General features: G+C 35.3%; 1 protein-coding gene and 1 long non-coding RNA gene across 2 annotated transcripts; one reads left to right on the plus strand and one right to left on the minus strand.

The window, feature by feature from the left end:
- On the plus strand, positions 1 to 24,241 carry LOC142240288 (uncharacterized). Its single transcript, XM_075311983.1, has 6 exons — positions 1 to 327; positions 463 to 633; positions 711 to 1,123; positions 1,183 to 1,317; positions 1,707 to 1,754; positions 23,945 to 24,241. Exons 1-6 carry the CDS (start codon positions 199 to 201, stop codon positions 24,045 to 24,047), a joined length of 999 nt encoding a protein of 332 aa, XP_075168098.1. The 5' UTR covers positions 1 to 198; the 3' UTR covers positions 24,048 to 24,241.
- LOC142238059 (uncharacterized) lies at positions 14,116 to 14,605 on the minus strand. Its single transcript, XR_012722627.1, has 2 exons — positions 14,389 to 14,605; positions 14,116 to 14,266 (listed from the first exon to the last, which is right to left on the minus strand). It is a non-coding gene; the product is annotated as an uncharacterized LOC142238059 (long non-coding RNA).
- Positions 24,242 to 26,033: the final 1,792 nt, after the last annotated feature.

The raw sequence follows: 26,033 nt of genomic DNA on the forward strand, positions 1-26,033 counted from the left end.
ATGTAGTTTATAATCGATGGTGATTTGTTTACTTCGTTGCAAGTTCCATTCTAGTTTCGTTTCATATCTTGCCTTTGAAACCAAGCTTTTTGGATCCAGTTTATGAATATATTTAGATGATTTTTATAAACAAATAGCCGTTGTTTTTTTGAGATTTATATTTTATAGAACTACCTATTTTAATAGTACTGCAACAAAATGTTTTTATCGAGAAATTGGCTAATTTGTCGTGTTTGTATGCAACAAAGGGATGACATGACGGATTTATTTACACAAATTGCGGGACAACCTGTGTGGAATCTTCTTAGAGATTGCGGAGGTATTCCGGTAAGTGAATAAAACAATAAAAATCAAGCTTTAAATATTTGCTTAAACCATATGTGTATCTAAGAATGTTTTATGAAATGCACAATTTTCACTTTCACAATAAGTTACTTCTAATACTGCCCTTTAATCTTCCAGGTCCGTCGGAATGACAATCTACCAGACAAAATTTGTGACAACTGCATAGAAAGACTGTGGAAAGCCCATGCTTTCCGTCTCGATTGTCAAAAAGCCCATAGGGACATAATTCAATTGGTACAGCCCATAACCACGGACGATGAATTTATATCAGACCATGATCCTGAAAAGGTAGGAATATGATCTTGCAAATCAATAAGATGCAAAGCCTTTGTAATATCATAGCTCCGTTTGTGTTTTTTGTTTAGTCTGAAGTTCTGGATAAGTTCCATACGGGCGTCATTGAAAAATTTGAGTCTCAGAAACAGAATGACTATCCATTTGCTTCCTGTGACAGTATAGAAACACTTTCAACAAGAGAAGATGACACAACTGTAGAAATGCACTGTGAAACAACCACCGTTAATAACTACGTAATAACCACCATTAAAGAAGAAACTACTTTGGAGCCTTCATCTACTGATGAAACCGAGAAGATAATTAAGCGACGGAAACCCCGAAAACCTACTACACGTCGAAAACCCAAAGACGAGATGGCTAATCCAGGTCCATGCCAGGAGGAAGGAATGGGAGCAGTTTGTACAGTGTGTCAAAAAGTATATGCGAATGCTGAACTATTAAGGCACCATATGTACACTCACAACAAACCCCATCTTTGCACGTTAGTATATAAATTATTCAAAAAATATATAATAAATAATGTGAGTACCTCTTTTATAGGACATGTGGTAAAACCTTTAGTCAAATTCAAGCATATAAAAATCACAAAAATTCCCATTCAGGCGTACGGCCATATCCTTGTCGAATATGTACGAAACATTTTGCCGATCTTTCCAATCGTAACAAACATGAAAAGTAAGAAAATTTTTATAAGCGAAAACTTGCACGACAATTTCAAACGACGACACAAAAAATTAAGATTCAAAATGACTAGAAATAATTGCATATATTATTAGATTGTTGATTTAAATATCTTTAAATGCTGACCTACAATATACCTCCACAAGAGTTTTAGGCAAGGAGTCGGAACATTTTTCGAAATATACATAATTGTAACTGTAGCAATTTGTGAAACAACCATTTTAATTTGATTCGAAAAAAATTTAAAAACATTTTCAGTATAAAACAATTGATACCATCTTTTTGTAATCAAGTCCATTGAATCAATTTTTTTATGTCTATCGTGGAATGTTTTACAAATAGATTTCGTAAAAGTTTTATTTAAAATATTTCTATTGTTCCAGGGCCATTCACTTTCATAGAGATTCGAACAAATCGCAGACATCACTTCAGTAAGTTCAAAGTATATCATTAGATATTGTTCTGTCCGTAGTATTTTGTCATCTATAAATACGAAGGGCCGTAACAACACTTTAAAACACTCCAAGCTATTTAAAGTCGTAACGTCGACTAACTGTGCAATCTCCATTAGAGAAAAGTCTACAAACTAACATGATCCAGAACATTGCAGAAATACTGGAAATCTCAAGTCGGGAGAATTATACGCAGCTGTTGATGAATTCAAATGATATCTAACATGATGTATAGAAACCCCTTATTTTACGGAAAGTGTCGTTACGGCTTTTTGAATATATGTAATTGTAGACCCATTTTGTAAATGTTTCAATAGAATTAGTTGAAATTCCTAGTAAGTTATAAGGCAAATTGTATAAGGTGCATTATTCGATGATTATCACGTTGGGATTTATCCCAATGTTAAAGTAAACTTAAGAGCTATTGTTACAATCCATAAATTATTTTGAATATGGGCTGGTATTGCTACAAATTTTTAATTTTACCAATCAGGGCATTTTAAAAAATATGGCTTGCGGGTCATTTGTATCTCAAAAAATTATATTTTTACCATATTTTCTTTTTTTTATTGCCCCATGAACAATATTTTTATTTGAATCTAAGTATGTATTCGAGTTAACGCTCATTTCAATGACAGAAAAATTTATAAAAAAAATGGGTTTGTTCTTGAACATTCATTGGGTCAAATTAGTTGCTTCTTGTCTGACGTTAGTTATGAAATACTACCTGTAGTACAAGGACATGATAAAACTACTAAAGGTACTACCATGGCTGAACAAGAAGGTTAAATCATAGGCCCATATGATTACTATTTTTTTATTTCGACAAAATTTTAAGATGTCAAAATCATATGTTTATGGGGATTGCAGCTCTCCAAATGACACTGCATAGCAAATGCATCTCAAACAAACTCGCGCATTCATAGCTGGAGAATTGTTCAAAATGACTTGAGTATCTTGATAACATATTCCAGACCCAAAATACCACGCACATCAGTTTTTAAACTGCATCATAAACTGTTTTTGTTAATAGATGGCGAAGATCCATTTGACTGACGTCCATTCTTAACTTTGGTGGGTACTATAGTCTTATTTGTCTCATATCGTCGTTCCTCGGATGAATTCCACTTCACAATCACTCATAGGTGACGCAATTAAATTTGAACCTTTATTTTTCTCTGGATTTGAATTATTTTTTCAGGACAATTGAAAGAATAAATAATTGCCACTACCAATGCCATACGATTATTTTATCAGCTGATTTTGACTTCTTAAAATTGTAAACAACATATTGAAATTTTTTGTTTTTGCTATCGTGATTCAACCTCCTTATTCAGCCATGGGTACTACATCACAGTCAGCTGTTCACAGCTGAGTACATCCAATTGTCAAAAACATGTCAGGTTACTATTGTCAAAAATATGTATGGTTACTATTGGTTACATAGGTAACTATTGATTACATAGGTTACTATTGGTTACGTAGATTCTATTGGTTACATTTTACATGTCACAGGTTATTATTGTCAAAAACAAGACTGGTTACTACTGGTTACATAGGTAACTATTGGTTACTTAGGTTACTATTGGTAACTAACATTAAAATGTAAACAAAACAAATTGAAAATATTTAATAACTTTTGTTTACTAACATTAAAATTATAAAAAGACTGAAATTTGGATGTACTTGAATCTGAGTTAAAGGGTGATACTGTCAAAATTTGGTCAAGGGAAAACGCGTGTAAATCGGTGAGATCGTTTATTCAAAAAATCAAATTAAATTTCTTTTTCAAGTTCAATTAGTATAAAATTCAGGAAATATATTCAGTTAGGCTTTCGCTTTTCCAAATCCGAATTGCCGGGCCTCACGCTTGACACCTGCCATCAGATTTTGTACAGCCACCTTGTCCACCTTCTTCGTCGCAGAAGGTTCCGCTTGACAATAGCCCAGTATTTCTCAATTAGGCGGAGCTCTGGCGTGTTGGGAGGGTTCTTGTCCTTGGGAACCACCTGCACGTTGTTGGCGGCGTACCACTCCATGGCCTTTTTACCGTAATGGCAAGATGCCAAATCCGGCCAAAACAGTACGGAACAACCGTGTTTCTTCAGGAAAGGCAGCAGACGTTTTTTCAAACACTCTTTCACGTAAATTTCTTGGTTGACAGTCCCGGAAGCTATGAAAATGCTGCTATTCAAGCCACAGGTAAAGATGGCTTGCCAAACCAGATATTTCTTTGCGAACTTTGTTTTATGTGCTTGAAAATATCTGCTACCTTTCCCCTTCCTTTTGCCGTATAAAACTCCTGTTTTATACGGCAGCTGTTTGTAGTCGGCTTTAACGTAGGTTTCGTCGTCCATTACCACGCAGTCAAACTTCGTCAGCATCGTCGTGTACAGCCTCCGGGATCACGCTTTGGCCTTCGTATTTTGTTTATCATCGCGATTTGGAGTCACTACCTTCTTGTAAGTCGATAGTCCGGCTCGTTTTTTGGCTCGATGCACGGTTGTAGACTATACACCCAGCTTCTTTGCGGTATCTCGGAGAGAGAGGTTAGGGTTTCGCTTGAAACTACCAGCAACTCTCTTTGTCGTCTCAGCGGCTTTCGGTTTTCGATTTCCCCCCGATCCAGACTTCCTGGCTGTCGACAAACGTTCCCCAAACACTTTAATTACATTTGTAACGGTTGATTTGACAACTTTTAGCGATTTTGCCAGCTTTGCGTGCGAGTAGCTCGGATTTTCGCGATGCGCGAGCAAAATTTTGATACGCTGCTCTTCTTGCTTGGACGGCATTTTGACAACTGAAGAGTGAATTCCAAAATCAAAATAGGAGCAACATTCTACACACACACCTTCAAAATGAGGGGTGTTCAGGTTTTTTAAATGCAAAATTGAAAGAAATACGTCAAGTTTATATTGACCAAATTTTGACCGTATCACCCTTTATTGTACCATGTACAAGGAGGCATTTAACACCAAGTCTATGTAGCCATTCTTATCTTTTTAAATAACCGAAAATACCAGGATACAAAATAATATCTTCCAATTCGGGCCATAAAAAGTTCGTTATCATCTCACGATAGCGAACACCATGCACAGTAACTGCCTGACCGGTCTCGTTTTGGAAAAAAATACGGCCCGATGATGCCGCCAACCCATAAACCGCACCAAACAGTCAATCTTTGTGGGTGTATTGGTTTTTCGACAATCACTCTTGGATTCTCATTCGCGCAAATGCGGCAATTCTGTTTATTGACGAATCCACTGAGGTGAAAATGTGCCTCATCACTGAAGATGATTTTCTTCGAAAATTGATCATCCACTGTTGCCATTTCTTGGAACCATTTATTTTTGGATTGTGTATCTCTCTATGGTTCAAATTGAGTAAGTCTGAAATAGAGAAATGTCAAATAAAATTCGGAAAAAAAACTTGGCGTTTAGGTGTGGTTCACACTCAACATCGGCCCTTACAATTGAACCACCCTTTAAAGTGAATGGGTTAACAAAGAGGGGATATAGTGACATCACGTGTAGATCGCCTGGTCTATGTATTCTAGACGAGCGTCAAAATCGGTCATTAAAAACACTGTTACTGACAAAAACGCATGTACAAAAATAAATGTAATTATACCTATATAATATAAAAGAAATGAACGAGTTTTTGTGGTCCGATTAATCGTAAATCGTACGACAAGAAATATACTCTTATGTTTGTACTACTAAGTTTTCACGCTAATTGTCCGCAGCTTTATATTTGACGCCCGAGTTGAATTCCAGAATCGATGACGTCACTATATATTGTCAATAAATTACCATGTGATAAATATAAATGTTTGTGAAATTTTGAGCTTATAGCTGAAGAAGGCTCAATAAAAAATGAGTCTGATTCCAAGTTGCGACAATTATTGATACTATTAGCCGTCCAAATTTTATACATAAAAATTTCTGACCTTTACGTACAGACCTTTCAGAACGTTCAGAACTGCGACTCTGTGTGAATAGGTATCCATAAATGTAAGGGTCGATTTCACATATCTAGAGTGTGAGGTCCTGCGGTACAAATTGTTGCAAAGTTGTGAAAAGCAGCACTTGTCCGTCTGTGATGAAACAATTAATAAAAAGGAATATCCATGGATAATTTTTTCATTAGAATTTACCATATTCCAGATAATGAAGACGACACATTTTTGTCGACGGCGGTGAACACTCCCATACAAATGTGTCTATTCCGCGCCTTTCAAAAATTTAAATTAAAGGAATATTTTTTTTACGAACGCCCACTTTCCCGCCCCTTTCGACCGTGAGGGCCTCGTCCCCATGACGTAGGGACAGGGTACACACCATGATCCAGACCATGGCGGGGTGGAGGCAGAGGGATTTGACCAGCTACAGAGAAGGACTCATCAGCCGGATATATTAAAACACAAGATCAAATATTAGGTTATTCAATAAAACTAATGTATTAGTTATCCAAATATGCTAAAATTCTAGACTTCATCATATCAATACTAAGGTTAGTGTCAACTAGATGATAGATTGCATTAAAAATAATGCACATCCTACGAATATGTTAGGCTCCACAGAAGCATATTTCGAACATTGAAAATCAATGTAAAGAAACTGGTAATTCCTAGATGCCCCAAAAGGAACATTTATCCTAATCCTAGTTATCAATCCCGAGCATGGAATATCCCCACTAACTAACCTGTACATCATCATGGATCTCAACATCGTCCGTCGGCTCCTAAGAGTAGGCAAATTAATCAGCCTCAATCTAGAAGCGTATGAAGGAAGAACAAAATTACTGTTTCAATGAAGATGTCTCACACAGGGAATGAAGCCAATTCATTTTTGTAGGCGCTGGCACTAAAGTTTTGCCTCGGCGGCTTTATGGCTAAGCCGCTTTAAAATTGACTATTCGGCAACTGAAATTATTCATTATAAAATCAAATTGAGGTTATCCGAGTGATTATGAATTGTACAACTAATCTTACATTCAAAATAACATTTCATTCATATCTTCTGAGCGAGGATATTGTAAAATCGTTGTAGCATCTTAATACTGAATGGTTGTGGATGACAGTGTTACCAGTATTTTTCTGGCTCTTGTCCCCAAATTATGATGCTTTCGTCCCCAAAAATCCCGAATACATATTTGATTTTTTTTTTTTTGAAAAAAAAAAAACAAAAATAAAGAAAAAGAAAAAGAAGATGTCTCTGCTGAAGAAAATCAGTAATAATTTAATAATAATAAAAATAAAATTTTGTCAAACTAGCTTGTAGCTGCAAGATTTCGAACCACCAAGAGACCGATGATCATCTTCCAAATGCTGGAGATATGAAAATGGGAGTTTGGTCTTGTATTTATAAACGAAAATTTACTTCTAAAATTGGGTGGTAGACACGGTAGCTAAAGTTGGTAAAATTCTACCAGAAATGGTAGATTTTTTTTTATTGTTTGGTTGATTGGTAGAATTTTTGATGTTTTGGTAGTTATTGCAAAGAAGTACTTCATAAATTTTCTATAGAAATAAACTTTCTTACAAAATTTTCTGTAGCAATAAAATGTTTGACAAAATTTTCTATACAGAAATAAATTTTTAAGAAAATGTTCTATATAGAAATAAACCTTTGACAAAATTTTCTATATAGAAATAAAATTTCGACAACATTTTCTATAGAAATAAATTTTTTTGGTAAAATTTTCTCCTAATTTTGGTAGATTATTTTTGGCTCGAGTGACAACCGTGGTGGTAGATCAATATTAAGGTGAATTGTCTTCATCATTTCTGTATTTATCGAATATATTGGCCAAATCGATGATGAACACTGATTACGGGGCCAACGAGTCTGAAATGTTTGCAATTGTAGAAAAATATCTTACCTAAAACAACATAGTTTTCTTTACAAAATATTGACGTACCACTGAACTTCTTTTGTAATAATGTAGAAATTTGATGTTAGGTTAGGTATAGTGGTAGCTCGATATTTCAGGCTCACTTAGACTATTCATTCCATTGTGATAACACAGTGGTGAACTTCTTATCACTGAATGCTGCCCAATTCTATGTTAAACTCAATGACAAATTTGATGTTAATTTATAATGTTAAACCGATTTCAAAAAATTCCCACAAAAATCCCCAAATTTATGAAAATTTCCCACAAAATCCCCAAGTCCCCAACTCAGAAATTTCGTCCCCATTCACAAAAAAATATCCCCAGTTTGGGGATATATGACATGTTATTGGTTTGGAAATATTGATTTTGAGGTCTAAACACTTTTTAATATACGATAATTATTTAAAAATCTTCTAAAATTGTGCGATACTAAAGGGTGATTTGTTAAGAGCTTGATAACTTTTTTTTTAAAAAAAACGCATAAAATTTGCAAAATCTCATCGGTTCTTTATTTGAAACGTTAGATTGGTCCATGACATTTACTTTTTGAAGATAATTTCATTTAAATGTTGACCGCGGCTGCGTCTTAGGTGGTCCATTCGGAAAGTCCAATTTTGGGCAACTTTTTCGAGCATTTCGGCCGGAATAGCCCGAATTTCTTCGGAAATGTTGTCTTCCAAAGCTGGAATAGTTGCTGGCTTATTTCTGTAGACTTTAGACTTGACGTAGCCCCACAAAAAATAGTCTTAAGGCGTCAAATCGCATGATCTTGGTGGCCAACTTACCGGTCCATTTCTTGAGATGAATTGTTCTCCGAAGTTTTCCCTCAAAATGGCCATAGAATCGCGAGCTGTGTGGCATGTAGCGCCATCTTGTTGAAACCACATGTCAACCAAGTTCAGTTCTTCCATTTTTGGCAACAAAAAGTTTGTTAGCATCGAACGATAGCGATCGCCATTCACCGTAACGTTGCGTCCAACAGCATCTTTGAAAAAATACGGTCCAATGATTCCACCAGCGTACAAACCACACCAAACAGTGCATTTTTCGGGATGCATGGGCAGTTCTTGAACGGCTTCTGGTTGCTCTTCACTCCAAATGCGGCAATTTTGCTTATTTACGTAGCCATTCAACCAGAAATGAACCGAACACTGATTTTGGTAATAAAATTCAATGATGAAATGAACCGAACACTGATTTTGGTAATAAAATTCAATGATTTGCAAGCGTTGCTCGTTAGTAAGTCTATTCATGATGAAATGTCAAAGCATACTGAGCATCTTTCTCTTTGACACCATGTCTGAAATCCCACGTGATCTGTCAAATACTAATGCATGAAAATCCTAACCTCAAAAGAATCACCCTTTATGACAGATGTATCTTTATATCCCAAGGAATTTTCGAAATATAAATCTGACAAAAAAAAAAAACACTTGAAGAAGAAATATTTAAAATGCTCTTTGATAAAGGCCAAACAAGACTTCATAAAAAATGATGGAAATTATTTAATAAACAACGGAAAGCCTATTTATAGAGAACTGAAAATTTCTGTATATAATTTTATATTGTTCTTTTTTTTTTGTAATAAAAGAATAAAAAAAAATATTTTTTTTTATTAAAAATTACTTTATTATAATTACAAATAATAATAAGTGTATAACAAAAACGCAAGTAGGAACTTAGGCTATCGGCTTAAATATTAAGAAAAATATCAATATTTTAGCCTTAGTTTTCGACATATACACCCTCAAAAAAAATAGCTTCTTTAACATATGTTCCAAACATATTTTGCAGGAAGCACATATATTATTGGATACTGCCGAAACATTAATATGTTTGTTTTATGTGAACATATTATATGTTTGGAAGCATTTTGAGCCTAAAAATATTATATTCTTGGAAGAATTTTTCCCAAAGACGATTGTGCTCATTCCCTAACATACTCGTTATTTTCACTTCCACGAAATATTTTAATTCTTGGCACCTTTTTCTGTAATACAAATAATTTTTTTTTTTTTTTTTTTTATTGAAGCATCTTTTACAATTCATGCTATGCTTATATAATACTACGACTAGTCTCTTCGTGAAGTAGTGACTAACTAGTAGTTTAGGTAGAGAGTTTTATAATTCTATATTGGTATTATTGAAAAAAAAAAAACAATGTCTGTGGATAAGACTTTAAATCGTTGTAAAACGAGTAATAAGGTCATGAGGCTTAACTCTGCGTAGTCTTCTCCTCATGTTGCCAATTTGTGAAAGCTCCGCTGCTTCGAAATTAACATGTTGTTGCAGTCTTTCGTTGTGTTTCTTTGCATGCTTCGTTATCTCTTCTTTCACGGTTGTTACTTGTAGATCCCGATGTAAATCGCTGTTTCTGATATACCACGGCGCATTTACTGCATTTCTCAGAACTTTATTTTGGAAACGTTGGATTTTCTCTATTTGGGTTGTTTTAGCACAACCCCAAAGTTGTATGCCATACAGCCAAACCGGTTTTAGCATTTGGTTGTAAATCATGAGTTTGTTGTCAAGCGACAGTATTGAATTTCGTCCAATCAACCAGTGGAGTTCTCTGTACTTTGCCATCAATTCTTCCCTTTTTTTCTCAATATGCTCGTTCCACTTAAGCTTGGAGTCTAAAGTTATTCCAAGATATTTTGCTGTTCGAGAGTGCGGAATCTGATTTTCGTTTATGAACAGAGGGTTGTAGGATATTTCATTTAAAGCGAAATCAATATGTATTGACTTATTGCTGTTCAATTTCAAGTCCCAATCTATAGTCCACTTATGTAATTCGTTTAGTGCAGTTTGCAATTTTTCCTTAGTTTCTAGCGTATCTGAGCCAGTTGCCATTATTACTGTATCATCCGCAAATGTACCTATGAAACAGTTTTCAGCGGCTGGAACGTCATAAGTGTAGAGGAGGTATAAAATGGGACCCAGAATGCTTCCTTGTGGAACGCCTGATGTAATTTGCTGTAGATCACTGTATGAATTTTCGTAACGAACTCTGAAGTATCTATCTTCCATATACGATTGAAGGAGATTACAAAAATGTTTTGGAAGTAATGTTTTAATTTTTCGAATAAGGCCAGCGTGATTGACTCTATCAAAGGCTTGAGAAACGTCCAGGAACACCGCGGAACAAACTTGTTTATATTCAAAAGCTTTTTCTATGTAGCTTGTTACTCTATGAACTTGTTCTACCGTTGAATGTTGTTTCCTAAACCCAAATTGGTGGTCAGGAATAATGTTCCTTGAAGTTACAACAGTTTCCAATCGATTACAAAACAGTCTTTCGAACAATTTTCCGAGCATGGGTAGTAATGAGATTGGTCTATATGACTGTACATCATGGGGACTTTTTCCAGGTTTTGGTATCATAATGATTTCGGCAACTTTCCAGTAAAGAGGAAAGTAGTTTTGCTTCCAGACAGCATTCATTATGGAAGTTAGTTTTGCTACACCTTTGTAAGGTAAATTTTTTAAGATTTCTCCGCTTATGAGATCAAATCCAGGTGATTTTTTGTTTTCAATTTTTCTTATGGCATCCCATACTTCCTTAAAATAAAATCTTTCTATTGGCATTGAAATGGTGTTTTGAAAAAATTGTGAAGGATTTGAAAAAGTTGATTTAAGGTGATCCGCAAAACATTGGACTTTCTCAACATTGCTTTTTGCCCATATTCCGTTAGCATTACGTAATGGTGCTTTTTGGTTTACTGGTCTATTAGTTTGTTTGGTAGTTTTCCAAAGATAATAATGTTGAAGAAATTATTCACTTTTATAATTTTTTTAAATTTTACCTTTCGCCTGCACGGAGAATCGAACCGAGTACCATACAGTTTGTAAGCCAACACACTATCCACTGGGCTACGTAGCTGTCATGGTCACCAGCAGATAATTATCGTTATAAGTTACATTTATATAGCATAGTTTGCAGCGCCCACGAGCCCATGCAAACATAACATTATTTAACAGAAACATACATTTGTTTGCCACGTGGAGCAGTGGTTAGCATGTCTGCCTTGCATGCAAAGGGTCGTGGGTTCAATCCCTGCTCCGACCGAACACTTTTTTTTTTTTTTTAATTTACACATTTATATTTATACTATTAAATTTTTATAATGAAACTTCGAAATGTGGGTTATTAAAGATTTATAGTCATTAACAGTGCTTGATATAAACGAAATTGACTGATTTTTGGATAAAATATTATTTTTTTATTGCAAAAATAACAATTTTGTAACAAAAAACTGTTTTTGGTACAAAACTTTAAAATTTGGAAGGGATTCAAAAACTAACAAAAGAAGAACGTGGAGTCGAGTATAAACATACATAAATAATTTTATAATATAAACATAAATTTATTTAGGCGTGAACAGTTTTTTACTAGCATTTAACACCATCGGTCTAAAATGCCTTTTATTTTTCTTTAATAATTAATTCATTTTAAAGAAAATAAACTTTTTAAATTGTTTTAGCTGCAAAACTCGAACTTAATGCCCGCTTTTATATTTGAAGGTGTCCGTCAACTCCTCTTGGACTACTTATTAATAAAGAGGAACTAAACTTTGTTTTTATACATTTTACTGTGTAATTTTTCACTATTTCCTCCTTATTTCATTTTACTGTCCCAACTCTAAAAAGAGTATAGTGCCCTTTCGTTATTTTTATGAAGACCCCTGATTTCTTTAAACGAACCAAGAAAAAAATTGTGCCCATAATGCCAAAATGATAAACAAAACACATGTCCACACATACATAAAATGCTGCTCTCAAGGCGAAAACACAGGCTTTTTTTCAAATGTCTATTCTCTTGGTTCCGAATGTCCATTCTCTTTATTCAAATTAAATAATATTTAGACTTAGCATATCAAATTTTTGCCCTTATCATAAAACAGTTTTCCGAAACAACATACCAGCGGTTTCACAGAAATTATTCTCTTTTGATTCTTTCGCTGTGTTATGTTGATATCTTTCGTCAACTCTCCCGGTTTCCATCTGTATTTCTTTCTGTATACTCTCTCTGTCGCTTTGGATAAACTATCACAACATATGTATGTTTAGTCGAAATTTGTAAATATATATGTTTGCATTCACACATATGATTTTTATGAAACATTTATGCCCCAAACATAATATATTCTAACATATTAACATAGATGTCCCAAACATTTAGTGTTAGTTTAGGAACATTACATGTTTGCACTTAAATATATTGTGTTTTAAAATTGTGCCCGAAACACACTTTGTTTATATCGGAACATATGAAAAACATATTTTTCTAAGAGTGTAGGCATTTTGATTTTCTATACAATTTTTTATTTATTTAAAAACAACGCCCCAGTGGTCTTGTAGGTGGTCCAAATAAAGCGCGTTATTTATCAAAATGTAAAATTATTTATTTAAAAAAATTGATTTAAATAATTTGAAAAAATAACACTGAAGTAAAGAAAAAAATTGACATAAAACACAAAAAAAAATTTAATTTAAAATCGAGTGTCGCCACAGTCTTTCTAAAATCACTGCAATGTGGAACGCCGTTCGGACTCGGCTATACAAAAAAGGTCCCTTGTCATTGAGCTTAACATAGAATCGGGCAGCACTCAGTGATAAGAGAGAAGTTCACCACTGTGGTTCACAATGGACTGAATAGTCTAAGTGAGCGTGAAATATCGGGCTGCCACTATAGCTAACCTAAACTATGGGAAGCATATTGCTTATACGGGAAGGATTCAACATTTTGAAGGGCTTGGGACCTCACCGGGTCCACGGCTCACGGTTATCAGGTACATTGAATTTTGAAAAATCTATGCCCTGCCAAAAATTGGACCAATAGAATAACTTGTGGTAAAGTAGATTTAAGCCTAAAAAACATTAATCCGATGTAAGTAAGAATTCCTTTTTCACACGGACATTACAGAAGATCTTTATTCCCCTCAAGTGGAGAATATTGTTTGCCATTTTGGTATTTTGACAGATTTTTTTTTTAATATTTGGGCAGTATTTGCTAAAAAATGTATTGCTATTACTATGATATTCACTGGAAATTTTGGATTAAAATAATGCGTGATCTAAAATAGCGAAAATATTAAATTGTTTTTTACATATTTTACCAAATTTCGACAACTTAATCATAATAAAATGCATCTTTCTATAACATTAATTTGATTTAAGAAATGTATTTACACATTCTAGACTTAATGTGAATCTACTATTTAAGGTCTATACATACATATGTATTAAGAACAAATAAAAATATTTGGTATGAATACCCATTGAGATAGAAGTTTTAATATCGGGTAGGTATACCGCAGACAATAATGTACTTTAAAATATAATCAATATTTTTCTCAGTTTTTATTTAAATAAATATATTAGTTCGAGTTACACTTTCACATTATTTTTCCCCAACAAAACATTCAAATACCAAATAATGTAACTATTGTACACAAATTATATTATTTTCCAAAATTTATTATACAATCTAACCATCCTTTATTGACTAATTTTCGTGCCCCAATGCATCAACGTATTTGGCTTTTTACTTCGTTAAACATGAGACTATGTTCGATTTTTCCAGTAAAACACTAAATTAAAAGTAAACACTAAATTAAAAAAATAAAAGTTAAAGCATTGATTCCGTAACATATTCTCTTATTAAATTAAAAGAGTATCGGTCGAAATAAGCTAGTTTTTGCCGAAATCTTACCTTAAGGTGTTCCTACCTTTATCATATTCTGCAATGACCCATTTGAGTATTGCATCATTTGAATTGCTTGTTTTCAAAATTTTTTAGAATCACTGATTCGAAATTTTAAAGTATTTGATGCTACAACCTATTGGATAGTAAACCCTATCCTTTCTGGTTAAGAAAAGGCGGTAGCGTACTTATTAAAACAAATGTGATAAAGTTTTATTTAATTCATAGAAATCTGAATACAGAATATTCAAGTTGAAAAGAAAAAGTTAGTATACTATATTCAAATTATTTTCCAGAACAAGTACTATTTCAATACTACACGGTCTTGCAAAAGTTATATACCCCGGGTTTTTCTACGTTTTTAACTAAATAATTTTTATAAATTACTACGCGGAGATTTATTTCCTTTTTATATAGATTTTTATTGAAAAAGAAAAGAAAAACTAACATATATACACATAAATTCATATTAAAACATAAAGAAAATTAATTTTTTGTCTTTTTGTTCATTTACATAAGTTTACATACGGTTCAAAAATATCATTGAATCACTCTTAATTAATATCTTGTGTGGCCACCATTTGCTTTTATGACAGCAGACAGTCGAGATGGCATAGATAAAGCCAACTTTTTGGTTATTTCAGGTGTGATTCTATTCCACTCATCCTCTAACGCCTCCTTCAATGCTTGAATTGATGTTATTCGACGGTTACTCAGGCCTCGTTTCAAAATGTCCCACAAATGCTCAATAACATTTAAATCAGGAGATTGTGGGGGGTGTTCTAGACGATTTTTTACATTGTTGAGAAGCCACTCCTCTACAATTTTTCAAGTATGCTTCGGATCGTTATCCTGAAGAAATATAGAATGTTCTCCTGGATCTAAAATTTCAACACTGGGTAGGTAGCTATCTTTCAAAATATCTATATACATGGTCTTATCCATAGTGCCATCAATGAATCTTTGAATTTGTTATTAGATATAGCAGAAAATCAATTAAAAGCAGCAAAACAAATATTGGCTGCTAAACATGATTATTGAAGTTTATTACCCTGTCAATATTCTTTGGATTTTTATACCCACTACCATAGAATGGTGATGGGGGTATAATAAGTTTGTCACTCCGTGTGTAACACATCGAAATATCGATTTCCGACTATATAAAGTATATATATTCTTGATCAGGGAGAAATTCTAAGACGATATAAGCAAGTCCGTCTGTCTGTTGTAATCACGCTACAGCCTTCAATAATGGCGCTATCATCCTGAAATTTGGCACAGATTCGTTTTTTTTGTTCGAAGATGGGCTATATCGGTCCAAGTTTTGATATAGTTCCATATAAACCGACTTCCAGATTTGGGGTCTTGGGCTGATAAAAACCGTAGTTTTTGTCCAATTTGCCTGAAATTGAAAATCTAAAGGTACTTGAGGACCATAAAAAGGTGTGCCGAAAATGGTGCCCATCGGTCCATGTTTTGGTATAGCCTCCATATAGACCAATCTCCCGATTTTACTTCTTGGGCTTCTAGAAACTGTATTTACTATACGATTTGCCTGAAATTAGAAATCTAGAGGTATTTTAAGACCATAAAGAGGTGTGTCGAAATTGGTCCGTATCGGTCCATGTTTTGGTATAGTCGCCATATAGCCCGATCGCCCGATTTTACTTCTTGGGATTCTATAAACTGTATTTACTATCCGGAATGAAATTTTAGAAAAACGAAATTCCCCTTTCGTATAAAGTATTTTGGTTGGAGCAAACTAATCCGAATTTTTGATAAGCAATTGTCTCTAAAATTTGTGTCCAAAGAAAACTTTGCTTGTCTAAAATTTCGTTCCTCAGAAAAGAAAACACTTCTTTCAGGGTATAACAGGCGCACCGATCATTAAAATTGCTTGAAACTGAAAGTAAAATTTCCAGATTTTACTTATCGTATTCCTTTAAATAATGGCGGAAAAAATCTACAGATTTAAGATTTCAAATCAAGGCGTTATTTCATCATATACACGATATGTTTATGGTGAGAAAAGATGACGCGTGTCATGTGGCCTTTGTTGCAGTTCTAAGGGCAGCGTTCTGACAGGTCTGCATGTTATTCCACTGCGTGTCGCTCGTTTCAGGTGCCCACACTGGCGCTGTATAGATTACCACTGACCGGCCAATTACCTTATATGTAGTCAACGAGGTTTCTTTGTCCGCACCCCAAGTGCTGCCGGCAAGCGACTTGAGGACCTTGTTTCTACAGCGGAGCTTATCAGAAATTGCAGTGGCATGGGCAGACGACTTAAAAAAGGCTGTCGAATGTGACTCCGAGAATCTTGGGGTAATTTGTGGACGGAATCATTTCGCCGTCGACTCTGATATTCAACTGCTTGCGTACTTCCGCCGTCCATGTAGTGAATAGTGTGGCTGAAGATTTGGTGGGATATATCCTCAAATTTCATTCAGTAAGATCAGCGAGGTAGACATTCAATCGATCGCATATGTCATCAACAATGGGCCCGCATATGATACAATCTCGACGACGTCAGGAGGAGGTGGAATTGAGGAGAGGTTTTTGACCTCTTTGCCCTGAATTCCACGTACGACTGGCGTCCGCATAGATAATTCAGAACCCAACACTTGGTTCATGCCGGTAGGGACGTATTCTCGATGTTCTCGAATAGTGTGGCATGGTTGACCGTATCGAATGCCTTCGATAGCTCCACCACTACACTCCTGAGTCCAATTGACAGTCGGCTGAGCGGACAGCGACCGGTGAACCGTCTCCGATGCGTAGAAAGACGCAAAAGTCCACTGGCAAAGTAATGGCCTCTGTTTTTTGGGATGCGCATGGAATAATTTTTATTGATTATCTTGAGAAGGGAAAAACCATCAACAGTTACTATTATATGGCGTTATTGGAGCGTTTGAAGGTCGAAATCGCGGCAAAACGGCCCCATATGAAGAAGAAAAAAGTGTTGTTCCACCAAGACAACGCACCGTGCCACAAGTCATTGAGAACGATGGCAAACATTCATGAATTGGGCTTCGAATTGCTTCCCCACCCACCGTATTCTCCAGATCTGGCCTCCAGCGACTTTTTCCTGTTCTCAGACCTCAAAAGGATGATCGGAGTACTACCAAAATGGTATCAAAAAATTGGAAGGTCGTTATAATTGTTGTATCGCTCTTGAATGGAACTATGTTGAATAATAAAAACGAATTTTGACAAAAAAAAGTGTTTTTCTTTGTTAGACCGGGGACTTATCAGCCAACCTGTTATTGTGTGCTAAAATGGCATGCAAGGCTGTCATCGTGCTATGTACCTTACGGAATCCATGTTGATGGTGGGCAGCTGGAAAATTCTTGGCTACTGGCGAGAGAAGGGATATCGGCCTGTACGATTCACCTTTGCTCGAATCTTTGAATGGCTTCAGTAGTGGAATCACCCTACACATCTTCCAGACATCGGATATAATGAGTGATTCAAATGACAAATTGAGGAATCTGGCCAGGTACTCAACTCCCAGTATTCCCAGATGCTTTAGCAGTAGCATTGAAATTCCGACGGGGCGCAGCGCTTTGGATGGTTTCTCGCTGTTGATGACATTGGTAACTTCGGCTGAGGTAAATTGTGGTGTGTCATCTCGGCTCGGAGACCACGAATGCGACAACTGGCTCTCCTTTTCGCTCTATCACTCTCGGGATACTCGACAAACTGTCGGTTGAAAAATCTGGCGCATCTCTTCGGATCACACGAAAGGTGTCTGCGATCCCATCATCCCTCGTTGTGGGGTTCGAGAGGGCTCCCACTGTTGACCACAACTTACCTGTTCCTATGCCTAAATAATTTCTAGATTCAGTTCCTTGATTCTAGGATAAGCAGGGTTAGCACGATTGTCACGCTAGACTGCGTGTCCCGCCGCTTCGGCTGGGAAGTTGCGTCTCACTTGGGCAATTCGACCAGCGGATATAAAGCGAGCGGCTGCTGCGTTGATGATGTCCCGGAACACCTTCTGGGCAACATGAACATAAGAGGGGGCGGGAGCTCACTGAAGCGGCGATCTGTATATTCTCTGAAGTCTTACCATTTGGCTTTCTTTTGGTTGATAAACGTCCGGCGTACAGAGGTTGTGGAATCGGAGATTCGGTTAATGGTAAGAATTATGGGGAGGTGGTCTGCATCCAATGAAATGACGGGTTGCCAGGAAACGTCATTTATCAGATAAATCTGGCGAACTGCTGCAATCATCCATAATTATCGTAGGAACCTCTTCGTTCACCGTGCAAAATGTGGAGTCATCTATCTGCTATGCCTCATGTTTGGCGCAAACGTGTTATTTTCTCGAAAATTATGTATCTGATTTCGACGACCATGTATATGTTTGCCCAGAAAACAAAATTTTTATCACCATGTTCACCGTTTAAAAATAACATTTTGCTCTTACAACATGTTTGGGGTGATCATGTTCCTTCTCTGCGTGTGAGTCTCCAAGAGGCTTCGCACGTCAATTCTGAGTATCGTTTTATATGGGGCTATAAATAATTATGGGCCGATATGAACCAATTTTGGTATGCTTGTGAGACGTACCAAATTTCAACCTGATCAGATGAAATGTTCTCCTCTAGGACGCTCAAGAAGTAAAATCTGGGAATCGGGTTATCTGGAGCTACATATAATAATATACCTGAATGGACCAATTTTCGCAACAAAATTAGAGACCCTATTCTAACACTACTTACCAAATTTCAACCTCATCGGATAGAATTAGCTTCTCCAAGAGGCTTCGAAAGTCAAATTTGGGGATCGTTTTATATGGGGGCTATATGGTATAAAATTATGGACCTATGTGGACCAATTTTTGCATGGTTGGTGAAGACTATATTCTTACACTACGTACAAATTCAACCAACATTTCAACCAATATCAACCATAATCAATCGGATGAAATTACCAAGAGGCTTCGGAGGTCAAGTCTGGGTATCGGTTTATATGTGGGCTATATAAATGTGGACCAATTTTTGCATGGTTGTTAGAGGTCATATACTAAATATCAAGCAGATCGCATGAAATTTGCTTCTCTAAGAGGCTCCGTAAGCCTAATCTGGGGTCGGTTTATATGGGGGCTATAAGTAAAAGTGGTCCGATATGACCCATTTGCAATACCATCGGACCTACGACAATAACAACTAATTGTACTAAGTTTCGATAGCTTGTTTCGTTCGGTAGTTAGCGTGATTTCAACAGACGGACATGTGTTACAAACGGAATGACAAAGTTAATATACCCCCATCCTATGGTGGAGGGTATAAAAACACCGGCTGTCAGACGCTATACAGAAAAAAATTTCACGAACATTTTTCCAATTAAAATTTTAATTGAGTTTTAAAAAATATTCAATTAAAAATTTAATTGATTCAACAAATTTTTTAATTGAAACAAAAATCAATCACAAAAATTAATAGTATCAATTAATTTTTCAATTGGATCAATTAATTTTTTAATTGACCTTCAATTAATTTTTTAATTGATACTATCATTTCTGTGATTGAAGACATTTCAATTAAAAAATTAATTGGATCAATTAATTTCGTGATTGAACCAGAAAAAAAAATTTTGTGTGTAGACAGAGGTTCCAAATTGATTTTTTGGAAATAATTCTGCAATTGAACGGATAAAGATATCCACATATCTTTGTCAAAGCTGAGGTGTTTTCCAGTAAGTTTGCCATTTTGTGGGTCCCTAGTGGGTCACACAGACTGACCAGTAGGCGTTGAAAGTTGTTAACCTCGGGGGTATGAAATTTTGTTTTCGCTGTCAAATCCGCAATTATTTCGATGAATTTTTCTTTTCAGGATAGAACTTGTAAAACCCTTCAAAAAAGGTCGCGTGCGTGTGCGAATATATTTTATAGTTTGTACGAGATATGGGCCCATAATTTATTTATTTTGCAAAATTTTAACAAAGTGGGGCCATTATTTTGAACCTAGAAGGTCCAGTTTTCGGAGGATCCTTGTTACCTTTTCTTAACTGCATTCCCTACAAAATTCTAAGGATTTTAGAAGAAACAAGTATATACAGAAGTAATCTTAAATACCCCCATCATGAATCAAATATAATAGTTAACTTTGAAAACTCTTCGTCGAAACGGGTTACTTGGTACTATATAGAATTAAAATATATATAAAAATGATTAAATAACGCCTTGATTTGAAATCTAAAATCTATGGATTTTTACCCCCCATTATTTAAAGAATAAGAAGAAGCAAAATCTGGAAATTTTACTCAGTTTCAAGCAATTTTCTTGATCATTGCGCCTTTTATAATCTCAAGAAGTTAAATCAGTCTATATGGAGGCCTTACCAAATGGACCGATAAAAACTAAATCCGTTAAAATTTCAGGCAAATCGGATAAAATCTACGGAATTAAATCGGGAAATCGGTCTATATGGGTGCTATGCCAAATACATGCACCGATACATAAAATTCAGCACACCTAATTGTGGTTCTGAAAACCCTACAGAATCTAGATCCCAAATCGGAGGGCGGGTTTATAGGGGGGATATATAACAAAATCCGTACCGATACACAATATATTCGAAACACCTATTTATGGTCCTAAAATATGTCTATATAGAGGCTATACCAAAACATTGATCGATTCACCCTATTTTCTGAAAACCTATTTATGACCCGAAAATACCTCAAGATTTAGAATTTCAGGCAAATTGGATAAAAACTATGGTTTGTAAAAGTTCAAGAAGTAAAATCGGGCTATATGGGGGCTGTAGAAAACCATAGACCGATACACACACCATATTCGGTGCACCTATTTGTTGTCCGAAAATACCTCTAGATTTCCAATTTCAGGGAAATCGGATAGAAAATACAGCTTCTAGAAGCCCAAGAAGTAAACTCGGGAGATGGGTCTATATGGGGGCTATACAAAAACGTGGACCGATACCATTTTTATCACACATGTTCGTGGTCATAAAATACCTCTAGATTCCACATTTCAGACAAATCGGATAGAAAGTACGATCTAGAAGCCCAAGAAATAAAATCGGGAGATCGGTCTATACGGGGGCTATGCCAAAAACATGAACCGATACTCCCCATTTTGGCCACGCCTATTTGTGGTCCTAAAATACAGAATGACAAACTTATTATACCCCCATCACCATTCTATGGTGGTATAAAAATTGCGTACGATTGCGGTTCGGAAACTTTTTAGCCTATCAATGAAAGAGAATAGTTATTTTTTCAAAAATATTTTTATTTTTCAATATAATCTCCTGAAACTTCAATACACTTAGTCCAACGCTTTTCTAGCAATTCTATCCCTTGATTAAAATAGTTTTCCCCAATGTCTTCAAAATAGTGGTTTACAACTGTAATTGCATCTTCATTTGAGGTAGAACGCTTGCCAGCAAGGAATTTTTTTAGATTTGGGAACAAGTAAAAGTCACTGGAAGCTAAATCAGGAGTTATTCTCCTGTGGTGGTGGTCAAGCAACTCGTACTTTAATTCGTTGATTTTAGCCATTGTTAAAACCAGGGCTAATGCTAGATTTTCTCTCTATTATTCTTATATTTAAAGGGTGATTTGTTAAGAGCTTGATAACTTTTTAAAAAAAAAAACGCATACAATTTGCAAAATCTCATCGGTTCTTTATTTGAAACGTTAGATTGGTCCATGACATTTACTTTTTGAAGATAATTTCATTTAAATGTTGACCGCGGCTGCGTCTTAGGTGGTCCATTCGGAAAGTCCAATTTTGGGCAACTTTTTCGAGCATTTCGGCCGGAATAGCCCGAATTTCTTCGGAAATGTTGTCTTCCAAAGCTGGAATAGTTGCTGGCTTATTTCTGTAGACTTTAGACTTGACGTAGCCCCACAAAAAATAGTCTAAAGGCGTCAAATCGCATGATCTTGGTGGCCAACTTACCGGTCCATTTCTTGAGATGAATTGTTCTCCGAAGTTTTCCCTCAAAATGGCCATAGAATCGCGAGCTGTGTGGCATGTAGCGCCATCTTGTTGAAACCACATGTCAACCAAGTTCAGTTCTTCCATTTTTGGCAACAAAAAGTTTGTTAGCATCGAACGATAGCGATCGCCATTCACCGTAACGTTGCGTCCAACAGCATCTTTGAAAAAATACGGTCCAATGATTCCACCAGCGTACAAACCACACCAAACAGTGCATTTTTCGGGATGCATGGGCAGTTCTTGAACGGCTTCTGGTTGCTCTTCACTCCAAATGCGGCAATTTTGCTTATTTACGTAGCCATTCAACCAGAAATGAGCCTCATCGCTGAACAAAATTTGTCGATAAAAAAGCGGATTTTCTGCCAACTTTTCTAGGGCCCATTCACTGAAAATTCGACGTTGTGGCTCGTTAGTAAGTCTATTCATGATGAAATGTCAAAGCATACTGAGCATCTTTCTCTTTGACACCATGTCTGAAATCCCACGTGATCTGTCAAATACTAATGCATGAAAATCCTAACCTCAAAAGAATCACCCTTTACATTTAAAAGGTTGCAATAGTACTCTGAATTTATTGTTTTACCCTTTTGCAGATAGTCAATAAATAAATTCCTTTGAAGTACCAAAAAATCGTTGCCATAACCTTACCAGCCGATTGAATTGTTTTTGCCTTCTTTGGGGCACTTCCTCCAGCTTCAGTCCAATGTTTGGATTGTTCTTTTGTCTCTGGAGTATAGTGGTGGATCCACGTCTCATGAGAAATGTTCATTCTTATGCGTTTTGATCGACCATTGTAAAAAAATTGCGGATGCGTCTTTTTTGAACACCTGTTTCTATATGAAGGAGTTGCCAGATCGAAACAACATTTAACATGTCTTCATAACAGAGATGGAAGTTTCCAAAACTAGGCTAAGAAGTTTCCGAACTGCCCTCGTACCTATTGGCTTTAGATTAAATGTTGTAGATTCCACAATTTGGAATTTTAAAAAATACCGATTTTTGAACAAAATTTTTCCCTGGGGCAGAGTCCGGAAACTCATTATCAAGCCAAGTTTTTGCTTCCACCGTATTTTTTCCCTTCAGAAAACAGTATTTTATCAAAACACGAAATTCCTTTTTTTCCATTTTTTCACAATAACAAAAGTTGCTTCACAAAAGACGCATATGAATTTAATACTAGCGACGCCATCTATGTGTCAGACCGGGGACTTATCAGCCAACCTGTTAGTGCATTTCGGCAAATGTACGTTTATATGGGGGCTATTCCTAAATCTGAACCAATTTCGACCAAATTTGACATACTATGAAATAAAACTTTATAGTATTTACCTTTATACTATCTTTTCAGCGCTCAGTTGTTTGTTGTTGTTTATTATGCATACACAGATTTATTTTCCGATAAACTTGAATCTAACATCAATCTTAAACCACGAATTTTTGTTATTATGATTTCTCTCAATTTTAGAGTATATTGTTTGCTATTCTAAATGATATTTTACAGCTACATCCGAAGAAAATTACGAGTAATAGCAACATAAATAAATATAATAAATACATGATTTATTTAAATTAAATATGTTTATTTTACAGATGTTATGTTTGCGAGAAAAAATTTAAATCTCAACTGCATTTGAGGAGACATCATAGACAACATTTAAACTCTACAGGTAATAAAGACAATTGCACGTTTTGAATATTTGAATAAAGCTTGTTTTTATATACTTCGGCACATTGCTGCATATACTTATGGATCGTTTATATATTTTTCTTGCGTGGATATTAGCTTATTTTTTTATTTATGAATATATTGCTCGATTAATACATTGTATCGAATAACTTTGAATTACTTATAAAAATAAATGAAAATGTATTAAGAATTTTATATAACGTGTTTTAGGAATATCAAGGGGATTTAGGTAAATTTCTAAGTGGGCACATCAGGAAAGTCTCTCAAACTAACAAAAGTCTGGTTATAAAAATGTTCGTTGTGTTGTTGCCTCATCTATATGATGGAGTGTATAATTTGTACTCTCCATTTCTAACACGTTAAAGTATCCATTTCCGACAAATAAATAAAAATATAAATAAATATACTTTATATTTTTATTTATTTACCAACAGCACCCAGTAGTAATCAAATATTCAATCTTTTCGAAACATAAGGAAATATGCAAAAATTGCCATATATTTCTTTTGTTGACGACAATTCGTCTACGTGCCAACCATAATAATCGATGGTTGAAGGAAAACGTGTTGTTGTTCTCCGTGTTTTAGGATGTCGAAAAAACACCGGTTAATCGTTTCACCGGATTCCATTAACTATCCGAACCCGGATTTTTTTGACGACATTAAAGTATCCCAAAACTTGGAACTCTTCCTATATTCCTACAAATTTGTTGGAGTAATAAATTATGCTTTTCATACTTGAGAAGTCCTTTGTTCTGTAAATAACATAGCTTTGGCTGATTTGAAGAATCATCTAATTAACCAATTAAATTTATTATAGATTTTGCCATTTGTGGTATTTTTGGGTTCTAAAAACAAAACAAAAAAGCCAACATCTGATCAGCAATAGCTGCCAATAAACACAAACGTTTGAAAAATGCTAAATTTCAAAAATTTTTCAAAGAATTAGGGTAATATTCAAGTTGAGAAATTGTTGAGAACATCGCGTTCTCAACAAAAAACAGACATTACCCTCAACAGTAAAATTCAACACATTAGCAATGATTTCTCAAATGTTATCCTCAAATTGAAATGCATCGCTACTCAATTATTTCTCAAACAATTTTCGATGCGAGTCAAATTAAAAATTAACATTTAGGCTGTTTTCTTTTAGCACTGGATGCAACATTTGTATGGGCTATCTAGAACATCGTTGCACTGGTGTTCTACCCAGAACATCTCAACAGTGCAAGTCGCGCCGGTGTAGCCAGATTGTATTTTGATAAAGTAACGCTTCTTCGATTCACAATAGCAATTTATTGTGACTAATTTATCGAAAAACATGAAATTCAAAGTGGTACAGTGTCATAAATATTCGCAGCATTTAATATTCATTACTATTTGAGCATTTCATACATTAAAAATATAAGATTTCACTTCTTTTCTGCGATTGTTTTTGAACAGCTGATGACAGTGTTGCATATTTTTGGAGATGTCCTGGATAAACGAGTACTCTGTTTTCTTTTAAGGCCTGGTTATGCATCCAGAAACGGGACGTAAGAGTAGCGTGGCGTGACCATATTAACATTTATTAAAGTTTTGCACACGGAGAACACGCCTTTCCCAAATATATACCGGAAAATGAAGTACCCTCTACGTTGCCTGTCAACTTCATATAAATTTAAATTTTTTACTTACAGCCTTTGTAAATTTCAAGTAAACTTGAGAATTCTATTTTTTCCCGTTCTAGAGGAGGTTTCTCTCCCCATCCCAGAAAATCTCAAGCAAATGATAAGCCCAAGTTTTAAACAGCAGGGCAAGGGAAGGCTCCGCTTCCCTTCCGAATATCACAAAATCAGATACCCATTATAATAATATAACCTACTCCACATCCTCTGTAAATTTCAAGTAAATTGGAAAAGTTTAATTGTTTCGCGGTATGTAAATGAGGTCTCCCTGTGCCCTTTTATTTCACCCCGAGCAAATATTAAAAAATCATTTAGCTCATATAAAT

The sequence above is a fragment of the Haematobia irritans genome, chromosome 5 (genome assembly GCF_050003625.1).
Source record: "Haematobia irritans isolate KBUSLIRL chromosome 5, ASM5000362v1, whole genome shotgun sequence".
NCBI classification, from domain to species: Eukaryota; Metazoa; Arthropoda; class Insecta; order Diptera; family Muscidae; genus Haematobia; species Haematobia irritans.